Raw genomic sequence first — 17976 nt, forward strand, 5'->3', positions numbered from 1 at the left:
TAAAAAAAAAAAAACAAGGATAACCTTTTGCATTACTTAAGTCTTTCCAAGGCATGCACTGGTACAACACAAACTTCTCCCGTAGATGGAACTAGTCTAGCGTCCAAACATCATGCATAACACTTCGGTGGCAGCAGAGCACTGCGCCCACTCTCACCGTGGTGCTGCTCATTTGTGCATGATATTTGGAGCATCTGGAGGAGCAGGAATAGTATTGGGAAGAGGAGGGAGGAGGAAACAGCGTGTCTGGCTGAGAGGAGGTCAGCCGAAGTTGTGCAGGGCAAGCCTGAACATGTCATTGGTGCAAACCCAAGCATCGTTGATGTTCTTTAATAGGAACATCTGGTGGAACCCCATGATGGGGTCTTCATGTCTTAAGCTGGTCCACAACCATGCTGATGATGCAGCTATCTGGCATGGGCTGATCATCCTGCGCTGTGATGCTGTGCTGGATTTTCTGGAACGGAAGGCTAGACAACTTCTCTACAATGGCAGCTTTCCATGGAACTGTTGTCCTTCCCACATAAGGCATGACACGTCAATGTAAATGGCGCCTAGTTGGGTTCTATCATTATCAAATAACTGGTAGCAACGTTGAATGAAGCTGGATCCAATCTGCTCCCAAATGGGCTTGTCTCCCACTCTGGAGCGTCACCCGGCCTCAGGGAGACCTGAGGGCCTGGCACAATGGCAGCAGCGGTGGCAGCAAACCATTGTGGTCTGCGTGAGCTTTTTTTCATATGATGGTTGACCACATGTATGTCTTCTTTTGAAAAGTCTATTCATGTCCTTCGCCCACTTTTTAATGGGTTTTCTTAATTGTAAATTTAAGTTCCTTATAGATGTTCGATATTAGACCTTTGTCAGATGCATAGCTTGCAAATATTTTCTCCCATTCTGTAGGTTGTGTTTCTTTTCATATTCTAGTGAACTACTACTGTACATATACTTAATACTAACTGAAAAATAGAAAGCTTGTCCATATTAGTGTCAGGGTTAAAAATATTTAGAATGTTTATGACAATGCAAAAAGAGTTTAAAATATCAGAATAAATGTGTTAAGGCATTTTTGTATTTATTGTAAAAACAGAGTTTGAAAAATTAATCAAAAAGATGGTTTTGGAAGTTTTAATTGAATACTTTAAAATAGACTATACACTGTCTCAAAATAATTCTTCATTATGTTTACAGCACCAAAAACTTAAAAAATTAAATTTGATAACACAAGAATATTGAAAAAGGAATAAACCAAACTTATACTATCCACATTTGTTGTTTATGAATTTTAACTCCTCTGAAAATACTATTTGGTTTTATACCATCATTTTCCTTTCATTACAGTCTATTTAGTTCCCCATATGCTTTAATTACTTATCTTTGAAAAATGAAAAATGAACATGTACAACTCATACCATTAAAGTTTCAGATAACTTTCCATTTCTGGAGGTTATTAAAATTATTTTCTACAGTAAAAAACGAAATAGGAAGCAAAAGTATTTAATACATATGTAGAACAAAAATTGAAAAGAATAGTAAGGCAACAACATTAAACTAGTTTCATTTTTAGAAACAATAGCAACAGGCAAATTAGCTTTAAGGAGTTAGCATTTAAAGTGAAACATGCTAACTACAATCCTCCTTCTTAAATAATGATAGGTTCTGAAATATCAACTTGAGCTCTAAACCAAAGATGAGTTGACAGTTTCAATTGCTTGGAGAGAGTATAAATATCAAGCACATCATCCTCTCATAGAAAAATTCCCAGCCTTTGTCTTTGATACAATTACTGTGTCAGAATAAAGCCACTCAACTTTTCCATTAACATCTCAAACACATTATATATCATCCCAATTCACAAGACTATCCCTACATGGTCGCAAAATTCTATAATCTGAGAGAATCAAAGAACTTGACACTTAGAAGTCATTAGGAGAAAAGGAAAGGTATTCTATGGAAAGAGTATATCTGGTCATGTAACAAGGTGAAGAAAGACAGCTGGGAAATAGAAAAGAAAGAGACAAAACTAGTAGAGACCAGCATCTCTACAGAGACAGGAGAAGATGGGACCAAAATCCCAGGATAATTTATTCTCCACTTTTCCTTCACAACTCAGTTAAAGACTTTTCCTTCTCTAAGATGCCTCCCATTACCAGTCCATCTTACTGATTATTACCTTATTATGTTTTTAAAGTATTTTGCTTTATACAGCATGTATCATGTTTTTATATGTATATAAATTCATATTTATATATCCCGGTTTTCTCTGATAGCCTCTCTACTATATATTCAACATGCACAGAAGAAATAAACCCTTATTAAATGAATGAAAGAAATAATAACTACCTGGATAAATAACACTACATTCTAAAACTGAGATTTTCCTTCTTTGCATATTTTTAAAGAAAAAATTTTGTTAATAGTCAAGGCAAATTTCTACATCACAAAGCTGTCTTGCAGCAAAATGGAACTGTCTCTGGGCCAACCAGATCTAACGCTATTCTTAGATTCAAAAGCAGTAGCAGTCACAATATTCTCCTTTGGGAAAACAGCCAACTTGTGCTGTTTACTTTGAAGTTAGACCTCACAATAATTTACTCTTTTACTTTCAGACTACATTATTACTACTATGCTGGGTACTGTACTGTTAAGATCATCCAGACATTTAGCCAAAATGAAGGTATTAACTATATGGAAGATGGATAAATAATCTACAGAAGAATTTTATTTAACATTCTAAAATATCTTCTTTTAACTCCAAGCAAAATTCAGTATTTTGGCAAAGACCTTTGAAGTACCTAAAGAGGGTTACTTGGCTCAGAAAATGATTATATTATATATAGAAAACTGCAGAAACTTCAGAGCTCTTTGACTATCTACCAGCACCACTAAAAGATACTATATTGTTATATACATAAACTCCTAATATCACACTGAAACGATCAGTCTGAACTTTAATTGCTGTTATGGTCAACAAGTTAATACCTAGTTATTCTAAGTACTTCAAATGCCTAACCTGGACTGGAAAATCATTAAGAACATCATTACATCTTGAGCTGTCTTCTAAACCTTTTATTTCCTTTAGTATGATATTACAATGTGTAAACATTGTAGGTACTAAACAAATATTTGTTGTCTTACTGCTATTTAAAGCAAAGGTCCCAAACCCCTGGGCACCATACAGGTCCATGGCCTGTTAGGAACCAGGCCACAGCAAGAGGTGAGCCCCGGGCAAGCCAGCATTGCCACCTGAGCTCCACCTTCTGTCAGATTAGATTCTCACAGGAGCGTGAACCCTATTGTGAACTGTGCCAGCAAGAGATTTAGCTTGCACACTCCTTATGAGAATCTAATGCCTGATGATCTGAGGTGGAACAGTTTCATCCCAAAACCATTCCCCACCCACCCCCTATCCATGGAAAAACTGTCTTCCATGAAACCGGTCCCTGGTGCCAAAAAGTTTGAGGACCACTGATTGAAAGAAATTACCCCTTCCTTAGATTTAGAAAATATAAATCAATAAACCAATGAAGAAATGAAGGATAAAGAAATTTAAAAAGAACAAAGGCAAAGTAGAACAAGAGAGAAAAAATATGGTAAATTTCATAAAGTTCATGGAGAAATCTTCATGAAGAAAGTAGTTAATTATTTTAAAGAGAAAAAATGAACTAATGAAGAATAGAGAGCATCCTATTCATTAAAAAAAGCAAGACTGGGCCAGGTGTGGTGGCTCACGCCTGTAATACCAGCACTTTGGGAGGCCGAGGCGGGCGGATCACGAGGTCAGGAGTCCGAGACCAGCCTGACCAACATAGTGAAACCCAGTCTCTACTAAAAAAAATAAATAAATACAAAGATTAGCTGGGCATGGTGGCGTGTGCCTGTAATCCCAACTACTCAGGAGGCTGAGGCAGGAGAATCACTTGAACCCAAGAGGCGGAGGGTGCAGTGAGCCGAGATCGCACCACTGCACTCCAGCCTGGGTGACAGAGTGAGACTCCACCTCAAAAAAAGAAAGCAAGACTGCCCTAGTTTTGTTCAATATTTATTTGACTTAATATCTAATGAATATTATTGTTCTCTCCTGATTTCATCTAATTCATATTGACAAGGTAAACAAATAAGTCCCTCTGTAGATAAAAATATGAATGTCTTGTGATGCCATAGTTTATAAATCACATTAAAACGTTCTATTCAGGAACTGAGCCAATATATTTTATTAACAAGCAAAGTGAGACAGAAGGAATGGTTATGCAATCTTCCCAGGCAGAATTCGATACTAAATGTGTTTGATCTTGGGTATTCTTTTTGGCCTTTCTTTAAGTCATTCTTATTTGCAGGTTTAGGGAAGCAAGTAAAATAAAATTACTGATTCTCTGGGAGTTAGCTAGGTATATTGAGCTCAAGAAAGCTTCTCCTCTTAAATCACTTTCTTGGGTCAGTCACCGTATTGACCTTCCTCCAATTAAACTCTTATCATTCTGTACCAAATTGCCAAATGTCTTGAATATTTCTCCAACTAGACTATATGGTTCTATGGGAATGTACTGAACATTGGCTGACACATGATGGGAACTCAATATTTATTGAGTTCAGACCTCACAATAATTTATGTTTTAAGTTATCTAAATGAATCAATGTTTTTTCAGCTAAAAACTGCAAGGTCAAACCTAGTAATAGGAGAGCCCAATCAATTTAGTAAATGAATGGAGAAGACAAATAAAATCTAATATTTTAATGTATGCCTAAGTACAGTAAAACATTAAAATACTGAGTATATCATAAGACAAACTCTTTCCTAAATAATGCCTGTATAGTAATCCATTTTCAAATATAACAACTGGAACATTTCATTTCCCAAACTGCTCAACAAAATCTACGGAGGAATTTCTAAATGTCCTAAGACCTAAATCTCATTTTTCAAAAAATCTGTTTTCGTTTAAGAGGGAGAGAGCATCTGAAACCACTAAGTTCTATTTTTTTACATTCCTATCACTTAAAAACAGCTGAACTGATTTTTCTTTTAAAAAAAATTACTGGCTAGTAATAAAATCTTGAAGATAGAGATTTGTGATGGGAAACTGATGCAAATGAATCCATAGCAAAGCTCTTATAAAAATATAGTGTTTAGGTCCCAGTTACTTAATTTGGCTCACAGTTTAATAAAGGGTAGTTTTAAATCAAATGCATTACAATTTTACTCACTTCAAAGCTTCCTCAAATTTATGAATTTTCTTTTGAGTATCTTCTTTTCCTTTATCAAGTTCACTCTGCAAGTCATGAGCCTGCCATGACAAGAACATGGAAAATTTATTGGAAGACAAGTAAAGTTTACTTCAAAGAGACATACAAACAATGAAACAGTGATCACAAATCCATTTTTAATATAAAATTAGATTTAGATATTTCAAGATAGAAACTTGGTCTACCATAGAATGATTTCAATACTATACTCAAATACCTATTTTCTGTTCAGAATGAATTTCTTGAGTCTACCTGCAGGTGAATTCTTTTAAAATAAATTCATAACTTAAAAGAAAATAAAAAACGGAATACTTCAGATTTTTTAAATTATATTTTAATCAAAGAAAAGAAATCTTACAAGATTCAAGAGAATACAATAAACAATGTGTCTATATTCCCTGAACACATAAAGGTTATGATGAAATGGTCTTCTCTTCCACTGCTGGGAATAATTTGTATAACTATTTACTGAGTTTGGAAGGAAACTGCCACCCCTCCCCACTCCCCCCACCATGCCTACCTCTTTCCTAAATGTGGATCATTTGAGTAAATGAGATGGCAGCATCAATAACAAGGGTGAAATGAAAATTTGTCTTTGGCTGGGCACGATGGCTCACATCTATAATCCCAGCACTTTGGGAGGCCGAGGCAGGCGGATCACAAGGTCAAGAGTTTGAGACCAGCCTGACCAACATGATGAAACCCTGTCTGTACTAAAAATACAAAAATTAGCCGGGCATGGTAGCGCACGCCTGTAAGCCCAGCTACTCAGGAGGCTGAGGCAGGAGAATCGCTTGAACCCAGGAGGTGGAGGTTGCAGTGAGCCAAGATCACACCCCTGCACTCCAGCCTGGGCAACAGAGTGAGACTCCATCTCAAAAAAAAAAAAAATGTCTTCACAAAAAGCTCTTCATATGCATATGCAGATAAACATAGCCAATGTGGACATTTTACGGATCTTAAAATGTAAAAGGGAAACTTTGGTACAGCTGGATGAAAAGGAAGGAATGAAACAGCAGCCATGGCTCTACATACATGGCAACTGAGGATGCAGAGCCCAGCTGGGAGGTGGGAAAGCTCAAGTTACTTGGTGGGGTGGGAATACCCGCTACAGACCTGCTGGTAAGCAAGGTAAGGCTGAAAGTGAAATGAGTGGCCAAGAGGCTTAAGAGAGAAACGACAAGAACAACAACAAAACATAAATACACTATGACAAACCATATCAAACACTGAATCAGGGCTAGCCAAAAATACCTGTAGTTAGCTATTTATATCAGTTTAAATGGAGACCTATTTAACTCAAACCCTATCTTTAACCTCTTCTTTTAAAAATTCTTTCGGATTTCTGCTCTCAGTGTTTTAGTAAATAAATAAATTAATAAAATCAATGTTTGCTTATAAACTGAAAGAAAGTGAGGGTAGACAGGACATTTTCCAAGATAATATCGAAAAGCTTCTATGGGCTGCTATGATGATAATCTCAAAAGTAAGAATACACTGAGAGGCAGAGAAGAAAAAGCAAGAGAATTAGGAACCTGTAGCCACCCTCCCCCATAGTTTAAATGGTAAATTTAAAGTATCTCATAAAGACTATTTGTCTTATGTGAAAGAGAAAGAGCAGCTTGTCTTGCAAATTTTTGCCACTACATTTATTTTATCTTACATGCAGCAAAAAGAAGTCTGCTGTTCAAGTTTTTACCATGTTCAAGTGTTTAATTATTATTTTGGATCCCTAATATGTATTACAGTGTTTGGCACATAGTAAGCATACTATACTAGAGTACAAACATTACTAAAGCAACAAAAGCACCATTTCAATGCAAATCTAGTCTTTTTAATGTAGAGAGTCAAAGACTAAAACCTCAAAATGAAATTCAGATATGACCTAATACAAAGATCCTGGAAACATGTTTTTATATCAGTAAAAAATAAAATCTTAAGTGACAAATCACCCACCAATTTAGGAAAAACACACAGAGAAAAGTCAATGTATTCAAGTGAAAGGGTGGGGGAAGGACAATTCAGAAGAAAGTTAAAGGGAGAAACTAATATGTGAGATGTTATCTTACACTGGTGTTTACTTGCACATATTCACCTCTCCTTTTGCTTTAATCGTTCTTTCTTAGTCAAGTTCTCTCGCAAGTTGAATTTGGCCCAAATCATACATTTTTTTCTTAGATTTATTGCTAGCACTAAAATACTATTTATGCCGTTTTTTCCTGTTTCCTAATTTTTTATGTTACTTTTTATACATGGCATTTTTGTTACTGTCCTCAACTCCTCCATGTTCTGACAGATTGACACATAGAGACAGAAAATGATTTTTCCAGCTTTATTGCCATATAATTGGCAAATAAAATTATACATCTTTGAGGTATACAACATGGTGTTTTAAAAATTTATTTTAATTGAAAAATGACAAATCGTATATACATATGTGTGAAGTTTTGATATATGTATACATTGTAGAAATATTAAATCAAGCTAAGTCACATATTCATATCATACATATACTTATTTTTGTGATGAGAACATTTAAAGTTTGTTCTCTTAGCAATTTTCAAGTATACTACAGATTATTACTAATAATAATCACCATATTATATCTCCAGATACTTATTCCTCCTGTCTAAAACTTTTTTTTTTGAGACAGGGTCTCACTGCCACCCAGGCTGGAGTACAGTGGCACAATGGTAGCTCACTGTAACCTCAAACTCCTGAACTCAAGTGATCCTCCCATATCAGCCCCCCAGGTAGCTAGGACTACAGGCACGCACCACCACACCTGGATCATATTTTTTTAGAATCGGGGTCTCACTATGTTGCCCAGTCTGGTATAAAATGCCTGCCCTCAAGTGAACCTCCCTCGGCATCCAAAAGTGCTGGGATTTTAGTCATGAGCCATTCTGACCAGCCTAAACTAAAACTTTGTACCCTTTAACCAGCATCTACCCATTCCCTGACATCCCTCCCCACCCAGCCCCTGGTAACCACCATTCTATTATCTGATTCTAGGAGTTTGATTGCTTTTTCAGATTTCACGTATAAGGGAGATAATGCAGTACTTGTCCTCCAGGACCTTCCATGTTATTGCAAATGACAGGATTTTCTTTTTTAAGGCTGCATAGTATTCCACTGTATATATATACCACAGTTTCTTCCATCCATAGATGAACACTTAGGTCAATCCCATTCATCCACAGATAAATACATAGCTTGATTCCATATTTTGGCTCTTGTGAATAGTGCTGCAATGAACATAGGAGTGTAGATATCTCTTAAACATACTGATTTCATTTCCTTTGGATATAAACCCAGAAGTGGAAATTGCTGAATGATACGGTAGTGCTATTTTTAATTTTTTGAGATACTTCCATACTGTTTGCCATAATGACATTCCCACCAACAGAGTATAGACGCTCTCTTTCTTCCACATCCTGGCCAACACTTGTTATCCCTTTGTGTGTGTGTGTGTGTGTGTGTGTGTGTGTGTGTGTGTGTGTGTGTGTGTGTGTGTTAGCAAAAGCCATTCTAACAAGTGTGAGGTGATATTTCATTTTAGTTTTGATTTGCCTTTCCCTGATGATTAGTGATGTCGAGAATGTTTCATATACCTGTTATTTGTATATCTTCTTTGGAAAAGTGTCTATTCAAGTCCTTGGCCCATTTTTTAAACATCAGGTTATTTGTGTTTTTGCTATAAAGTTGTTTTAGTTCCTTATATATTTAGGATATTAGTCCCTTATCAGATAAATGGTTTGCAAATATTTTCTCCCATTCTGTAGTTTGCCTCTTCACTCTGTTGACTGTAAATCTTTGCCACTTTGTATATCCAGAATGGTATTTTCCAGGTAAACTTTCAGGATTTCTACAGTTTTCAGTTTTACATTTAAGTCTTTAATCCATATTGACTTTATGTTTGCTTATGGTATAGGGAAAGGGTCCAGTTTCAATCTTTTGTATATGGCTAGCCAGTTATCCCAGCACCATTCATTGAATAGGGAGTCATTTCCCCATTGCTTTTTTGTGTTGACTTTGCTGAAGATCACACAGTTGAAGGTACGCAGCCTTATTTCTGGGTTCTCTATTCTGTTCCATTAATCTATGTGTCTGTTTTGTACCAGTACCATGCTGTTTTGCTTACAGTAGGCTTATAATATAGTTTGAAGTCAGGCAATGTGATGCTTCCAGCTTGTTCTTTTTGCTTACGATTGTCTTGGATATTCAGTCTCTTTTTTGGTTCTATATGAATTGTAAAACAGTTTTTTCTAATTCTGTGAGGAATGTCATTAGTGGTTTGATAGGAATAGTATTGAATTTGTAAATTTTTTAGGGGAGTATGGCCATTTTAACAATATTGATTCTTCCTATCCATGAGGATGAAGTGTTTTTTGATTTATTTGTGTCATCTCTGATTTCACTGAGCAATGTTTTTTATCCCATTGTAGAAATCTTGCACCTCTCTGGTTAGGTGTATTCCTAGGTATTTTATTCTTTTTGTGGCTAATGTGAATGGAACTGCATTCTTGATTTGGTTCTCAACTTGGATGTTGCTGGTGTATAAGAATGCTAGTGATTTTTGTACATTGATTTTGTATCCTGAAAAAATATAGCTTTTTTATCAGATGAAGTTGTTTATCAGATCAAGGAGTTTGGGGTTTTCTAGGCATAGAATCATATCATCCGCAAACAGGGATATTTGACTTCCTCTCTTCCTATTTGGATACCTTTTCTTTCTTTCTCCTGCCTGATTGGTCTGGCCAGGTTTTCCAGTACTATGTTAAATAGGAGTGGTGAAAGAGGGCATCCTTGCCTTGCTGAGGTTTTCAAAGGTATGTCTCCAGCTTTTGCCCACTCAGTATTACGTTGGCTGTGGGTTTCTCATAGATGGCTCTTATTATTTTGAAGTATGTTCCTTTAATGCCTAGTTTGTTGAGGGTTTTTAACATGAAGAGATGTTGGATTTTATCAAAAGCCTTTTCTGCAGCTATTGAGATGATCCTGTGGGTTTTGTCTTTAGTTCTGTTTATGTGATGAATCGCATTTATTGATTTGCATATGTTGAGTCAACCTTGCATCCCAGGGATAAAGTATACTTGATTGTGGTGAATTAGCTTTTTGATGTGCTGCTGAATTTGGTTTCCTAGTATTTTGTTGAAGATTTTTGTATCAATGTTTATCAAGGATATTGGCCTGAAGCTTACTTTTTTTGTTGTGTCTCTGTAAGGTTTTGGTATCAGTATGATGCTAACCTCACAGGATGGGTTAAGGAGGAGTCCCTCCTCCTCAATTTTTTGGAACAGCTTCAGTAGGAATAGTAGCAGCTCTTCTTTACACATCTGCTAGAATTAGGCTGTGGATCCCTCTGGTCCTGGGGTTTTTTTGGTTGGTAGGCTTTTTATTACTGATTTAATTATGGAACTCATTATTGGTTTGTTCAGGGATTCAGTTACTTCCTGGTTCAGTATTGGGAAGTATTCTTGTATGGTTTTTCGCATCTCAATTTCCTTCAGTTCTGTTCTACTTTTGGTTATTTCTTGTCTTCTGCTAGCTTTGGAGTTGGTTTGCTCATTTCTCTGGTTGCTCTAGTTGTACTATTAGGTGGTTAACTTGAGATCTTTCTAACTTTCTGATATGAGTGCTGAGCATTATGAACTTCACTCTTAACACTGCCTTTGCTATATCCCAGAGATTCTGGTACATTTTATATTTAATCTCATTAAAGAATTTCTTGATTTCTGCCTAAATTGCATTATTTACCCAAAAGTCATTCAGGATCAGGTTGTTTAATTTCCATGTAATTATATGGCTGTCAGCGATTTTCTTAGTATTAATTTCTATTTTTAATGCACTGTGGTCCAAGAGTGTAGCTGGTATAATTTTGCTTTTTTTATTTGCTAAGGATTGTTTTGTGTCCAACTGTGTGCTTGGTTTTAGAGTATGTGCCATGTGCAGATGAGAAGAATATATATTCTGTTGTTTTGGGTAGAGTGTTATGTAGATGTTATACATGCATTTGGTCAAGTGTCAAATTTGAGTTCTGAATATCTTTGTTAGTTTTCTCCCTTGATGATCTGACATTTGACTAATACTGTCAGTGGGGTATTGAAGTCTCTCATCATTATTCTGTGGTTGTCTAAGTCTTTTCATAGGTCTCTAAGAACTTGCTTTATGAGTCTGGGTGCTCCTGTGTTGGGTGCATATATATTTAGGATAATTAGGTTTTCTTGCTGAATTGAGCAGTTTACCGTTATGCAATGTCCTTCTTTGTCTTTTTTGATATTTGTTGATTTAAAGGCTGTTTTGTCTGAAATTAGAATAGCAACCCCTGCTTTTTTCTGTTTTCCATTTGCTTGGTATATTTCTCTCCATCTCTTTACTTTGAGCCTATGGGTGTCACTGCCTCTGAGATGTGTCTCTCAAAGACAGCATACCATTGGGTCTTGCCTCTTTATCCAACTTGCCTTTATCCAACTCTGTGCCTTTTAATTAGGGCATTTTGCCCATTTACATTCAAGGTTAGTATTGATATGTGCTTATTTGATCCTGTCATCATGTTGTTAGCTGGTTATTATGCAGACTTGTTTGTGTGGTTGCTTTATTGTGTCATTGGCCTGTGTACTTAAGTGTGTTTTTGTAGTGGCTGTTAACGGTCTATCCTTCCCATGTTTAGGACTCTCTTCAGAACCTCTTATAAGGTAGGTCTGGTGGTAATGAAATCGCTTAGCATTTGCTTGTCTGAAAAGGATCTTATTTCTACTTTGCTTATAAAGCTTAGTTTGCTGGGACATAAAACTCTTGGCTGAAAATTCTTTTCCTTAAGAATGCTGAATATAGGCCCCCAATGTCTTCTGATTTGTACGGTTTCTTCTGAAAGGTCTGCTGTTACCCTGATGGGCTTCACTTTGTAGGTGACGTGCCCCTTCTCTCTAGCTGTCTTTAATATTTTTTTTATTTCGACCTTGGAGAATCTGATAACTATGTGTCTTGGGGATGGTCTTCTTGTGTAGTACTTTGCAAAGGTTCTCTGCATTTCCTGAATTTAAATGTTGGTCTCTCTAGCAAGGTTGGGGAAATTTTTATGAAAGATAACCCAAAGTATATTTTCCAAGCTACTTGCTTTCTTTCCCTTTCAGGGACACCAATAAGTCATAGATTTGGTCTCTTCACATAATCCCGTATTTCTCTGAAGTTGTTTTCATTTTACTTTTTTTTTCTTTATTTTTGTCTGACTGAGTTATTTCAGATAGCTGTTCTTCAAGTTCTGATATTCTTTCCTCAGCCTGGTTGATTCTACTGTTAACACTTGTGATTGTATTCTGAAATTCGTGAAGTGAGTTGTCCAGCTCTATCAGGTAAGTTTGGTTCTTCGTTAAAATGGCATTTTCATATTTCATATCCTATATTATTTTATTTTATTCCTTATAATCCTTGGATTGGGTTTCAAAATTCCCCTGAATCTCAATCATCTTCGTTCCTATTCATAGTCTAAATTCTACTTCTACCATTTCAGCCAGGTTAAGAACCATTGCTGGGGAACTAGTGTGGGTGTCTGTAGGTAAGAAGACACTCTGGCTTTTTGAGTTGCCAGAGTTCTTGCTCTGGTTCTTTCTCATCTGTGTGGGCTCATGTCCCTTCAACCTTTGAAGTTGCTGTCCTTTGGATGGTGGGGTTTTTGTTTTGTTTTGTTTTTTGCTTTTATCTCCATTGATGTCCTTGGGGGTTTGTGGCATAAGGTGGGGTCCATCGACTGGCTTCATTTCTAGTAGATTTTGAGGAGCCAAGGCTCAGTTCAACACTCCCACACTGTATACTCTAACTCTAAGGGGCTGGTATCGGGTCACTGGCAGTGGATTTCTGGCTGGGGTGGGGCTGGCAAACTCCTTGTGCATGTTCACACTGGTGGCAATCGTGGTGGGAGGCAGGGCCACTGGCCTTCCTGAGTGCTTTCACACCAGAAATGGCAGCACTGCAACACAGCAGCAGGTGGGGGACGGGTACACTCACGCTGGCAGCAATGGCGCGGTGGGATGCACGCACATCACTGCACCAGCATGGAAGGGCAAGGTTCACCCATGCACACATGTGCCAATATGGCAATAGGAGGATGGCCATGGGTGAGTGCTTGCTGGTAAAGCAGCATCGGGGAGGCTGCAGTAGAGGGAGAGTGTGAGTGGGCCAGTGCAGGTCAGTGGGGGCCACTCTGCTGGAGCTCTCTGACAATCTGGCACAGTCTGCCAGCACAGGAGCTATGATGAGGGCCCTAGGGAGGCATCCTGGTTGAGCATCTGAGACTGCACTGTAAGCAGGCAAAGCCAGGCTATGGTCCCAGGAGAGGCCAGCCAATGGGAGAGTTCAGGTAAGACTGGCCCCATCTGCTCTGTTCAGGTTCAACAATTCTTTTAAGGCTAAAGTCTCCTAGAGGAACATGGCCAGCCTGAGGGAATGGGCATCCCCGGCCATGCCCCCCTGCAGACATTCCCGCATCAAAACTCTCTGGGCTCTGTACAGGCTGGAGTCCTGCCCCAACCATCTCTCTAAGCAACTCTCTCTGCCAGCTCAAGTGTGGGGGTCATGGGGTCTTCTGCTGCCAGGATTCCAGAGGTCCAAAGCAAGAGCAGCTCGCTCCTTGCCTGCTCAACTCACCCATTCCCCAGGAGACATTAGGAGCCAGGAAGAAGACCCAGTGTGTGGCAGCCCCATGCAGGATTCCCAGCTTCCTCCCCTTTAAGCCCAGTGTCTCTGTCCTCCCTCTGTCCACTCTTAGTAACTTTCCTCTGAAGATCGACTTGGAATGTGCCAGTCTTCCCAATGTCCTAGCCCCTTGGTGGCAGATATTCTTTCTAGCTGCATCTAGTCAGCCATCATTTCCCACATTTATTGATTTACCTATCTTGAGCAATCCTTGCATCCCAACAATAAACCCACTTGGTCATGGTGCCTGATCACTTAATGTGCTGTTGAATTTGGTTTGCTGGTATTTTGTCAAGGACATCATCTTTGGAAACAGATTTTAATTACACTAATGATGCCATAAATATTTCACAATTATTTTTAACCTACATCCCTCTAATATTTAGCAAGTTAAAAATTAATACCTCTGCCCTGTTAAAATAATAGCTTGGCATATGTTTACTTCTCCCTCTCCTAGTCATTTTGGTTTTCTTTTATATAATCTTGAGATGCTGAGGCAGATAGTGGTTTTAAATTGTTTTAACTTCACATACCTTCTTTTTCAAGATTCTCTTCTGACATTTCCATTGTTTATATTGTGTACACAATAAATATTTAAATTCATCACTATTTTAATTTTGGCATTCACCAGTACTTTTTCGTTCTTGAGTATTTTTTTTGTTTGATTTGATCTTTTGCTTATCCTTAGGCTGATTAAAGTCCATCATCCAGTAATTTTATTTTTCAAAAAGAATATCCTAGTGATATATCTTCTGAGGCTTTGCACATTCAAAAATGTCATTCTGTTGCCTTTATACATGAAGGAAATTGTAGGTATAAGATTCTTAGGTCACAACACTTTGGCCTAAAACACAGCACACGTTAAGTTTCTCTATTGTTTTATGACATTTAGGTTTGCAAATAAGAAGACTAAAGTCATCTAAACTTTGCTTTCCCCTCCCCCTGGGGTCTGGGCATTTATAAAAATCATTCTCTTTGTACTGTAATTCAAACATTTTTTAATCTTGTATTGATTTTTAGCTGATAAAGAGTGAAATCTTTAAAATTACATACACAGACCTTCTGAAAAGTTTTCTCATATCTTTAGTTATTTTTGTGTTATTTTATTCTGAGCCTTCCTTCAGAAATATCAGTTGTTATATACTGGTTTTCTATTTTCTGCCTTAATATCACCTTCCTCAAAATTTTTGATTCTCTGTCCCTTTCTTTTGCAGTCTGAAAGGTCATTATGCCTTGCCTTCATATCGCTGATTTAATTCTTTACAAAATCTGACCTAACCCAACCAGCAACTATGTGATCGTAAGTCTGCTATTGTACTTTTGGTTTCCTTACGATTTCCTTATGACAATTTTCACTTCATCCCTTTCTTTCCTTATGGTGTCTGTTCCTCCTTCATAGATATCGTATCTTCTTGTATGCTACTGGTGAATTTTTAAACATTTTCTTCCGGAGTAACACATTTTCAGGAGAAACTCCTTCCTCTGAATCTTCTGTGTAATGCTCTCATTCCTTTCCTCTATAATGCTTTCCCACAGACTCCATTTTGGTTCTGTTCTCCTACTCATTCTTGAACGCCGTACACCACTCAGACTTGGTGCTTGATATTCAGAACACCATTCAGTTTGCTGCTTGACAAAAACTACAGGGGCTGTAACCGTGCTTCTATTACGTGTCTCTAAGTGTGATCTCTCTCTCAGAGATACAGCTAAAACCAATTCCCAGGAGGGTTTGAACTAGGTTACACTGCTCTACTGAGGAGGCATGTTTCTCCTCAAGCCACAGCCTGCTTCACTGGTACTCTAAAATGATATGTTACACAGCCTGCTTCACTGGTACTCTAAAATGATATGTTACATGGGAAACCAACAAGGAATTGCTATCAGAGTTGCTGACAAGTCAATAAGTATTTTGCAAATTGGCACTGTGCCTCCAATGTACCATGTACCAGTAGTTTCCCCTCTATTTACTGTTGATTTTTTCTTTCTGGGACTCAGAACTGCCACATAAAAGCACAGTTGAGATTTACGCCTTTAAATGGGAAGCTTCAAACAATTAACAATTTTTGAGAAAAATCTATCTCTAAAATTACACGATGATTACGAGTCCAAGCTCATAATCAGATGGCATGGATTTGTGTCCCTGTTCCTTCACAAACTACATAACATTCTGTGCCTCAGTTGGCTCCTCTGAAAAACTGGGATAACAATGAGTATATCAAAGAATTGTGATAAGTTAATAAATTATTTGATGTAAAGACCTTAGAACAATATTAGGAACATAATAAATAATCAGTATATGTGAAACATTATTATTACTTCCTCAGATTGAATAACTCAAGGTTATTGTGAACACCCAAAATCACAATGTGCCACAATACAGTAATTCTCTTAGTCTGTCTACCTTTTCAGAGAGTAGTACCTGAATTGCCAATTTTGTCTTTTTGTAACTGCTTTTTATCATTAATTATTGAATCTTCACCTCTGACAAGTTCTTAGCTGCCATTTCTTGACACTGGTCAGTGTGCTAGCACAAGCACCTTGATCTAATTTATTGCTTCTAAAATTATTAGAATGAAATTATCTGGGTGGGAAAATAAGGGACTCCCCTCTGAGGTAAACATCAATGTGTCAATGACCATACTTTTGAGCTGGGGGTTTCTTAAGGTAGAAGCTGTTTCTCATTTTTATATCCCTAGGACCCAGGATAATATCTAGCCCATATTCCAATAGTCAATAAGTATTGTTTTAAATTTGTTTTTTCTTAATTGAATATATCTGTATTGTTTAAGAGCCTTTTTGGATTGCATTTTTAGTTTTTACCTATATTCCAGACAGCTGTGGGTGACATAAGTAAACACCAGAAAAGTGAGAGATCATTGCATACAGATCTTGGCAAAAGAGAACAGATCAATACTTTTGGTGGGTTAAAAAAAAAATCCTTGTTTGTGCTGGGCGCAGTCGCTCACACCTGCAATCCCTGCACTTTGGGAGGCTGAGGCGGGCAGATCACGAGGTCAGGAGATTGATACCATCCTGGCTAACATGGTGAAAGCCCCGTCTCTACTAAAAATAGAAAAATCAGCCAGGCATGGTGGCACATGCCTGTGATCCCAGCTACTTGAGAGGCTGAGGCAGGAGAATCTCTTGAACCCGAGAGGCAGAGATTGCAGTGAGCTGAGATTGTGCCACTGCACTTCAGCCTGGGCAACAGAGCAAGACTCTGTCTCAAAAAAAAAAAAAAAAATCCTTGTTTGTACCTAAAAGAAAATTAAAGAACAAACAACCTAGAAAGAGATAATGCTATTTCCACCCCTTCCTTTTTAATGTACAAATGGTAGTAAGCAATAAATGATTTGCTTATAATCCTTTCCCCACTTTAAATTGTTAATACCAGAAAAGTATTTGAAAGTGATAGGTAATGACAACACAAACCAGATAGTCAAGGATACATAATATATTTTCAAACATGAGAATTTGCTATAAATAATTGATTTAAGTAGCCATAAGCACATTTATTGAATATTCACTGAATATATTTTTTTTGCTCCCTTGCATCCCAAGAATTTAGGTAATCACAAAAGGAATATTGTGTAGATAAGAAAGATATTGTGCTATATATCAGAAACTAGATATACTGTGGCAGACACCATAGCATAGTAAAGTGCACAGAGGAGGTACTGACCCAAACACTGACTAGCTGAATAACTCCACAATGCCTCTTAACTGCTATGACCTCTGCTTCCCAATATGAAAAATAAGGGTGATTAGATTGCATAACTTCTATAAATCTTTTCACTGCACAATTTCATGTTTTAAAACATCACTAAAGGCACACGTACTCTTAAAAATCATGTCAGTGGTAGTTCAAAAATACTATCCAATATGTTAAATATAAGGCTGTGACTATTTTAAACATGATTTTAAAAAGCGTGCATGATTGCTAGGCATTGGAATAACTATATTTTAAGGATTGTGAACTCCATTAGACTTCGTATCTCATTTGTTAAACAGTTCCATCAGAATGATTTTAAGTAGATATTT

The 17976-nt window shown here is 37.3% G+C and overlaps 1 protein-coding gene and 1 pseudogene across 28 annotated transcripts in view; both read right to left on the bottom strand.

Moving 5' to 3' along the window:
• The window catches only part of CEP112 (centrosomal protein 112), a 555600-nt gene that overhangs the window by 362592 nt on the left and 175032 nt on the right, over positions 1–17976 (bottom strand). For all 28 annotated transcript variants that reach the window (XR_010153365.1, XM_054670600.2, XM_024350558.3 and 25 more), the window contains one exon: positions 5203–5282. Coding sequence is in view for 27 of the 28 variants with exons in the window: in XM_054670600.2 (XP_054526575.1) it covers positions 5203–5282 (80 nt within the window). In the remaining variant the exon portion in view is untranslated. The remainder of the gene's footprint in view (positions 1–5202; positions 5283–17976) is intronic.
• Positions 173–651, bottom strand: LOC107969019 (nuclear transport factor 2-like; annotated as a pseudogene).

Source organism: Pan troglodytes, chromosome 19 (assembly GCF_028858775.2).
Source record: "Pan troglodytes isolate AG18354 chromosome 19, NHGRI_mPanTro3-v2.0_pri, whole genome shotgun sequence".
NCBI lineage: Eukaryota > Metazoa > Chordata > Mammalia > Primates > Hominidae > Pan > Pan troglodytes.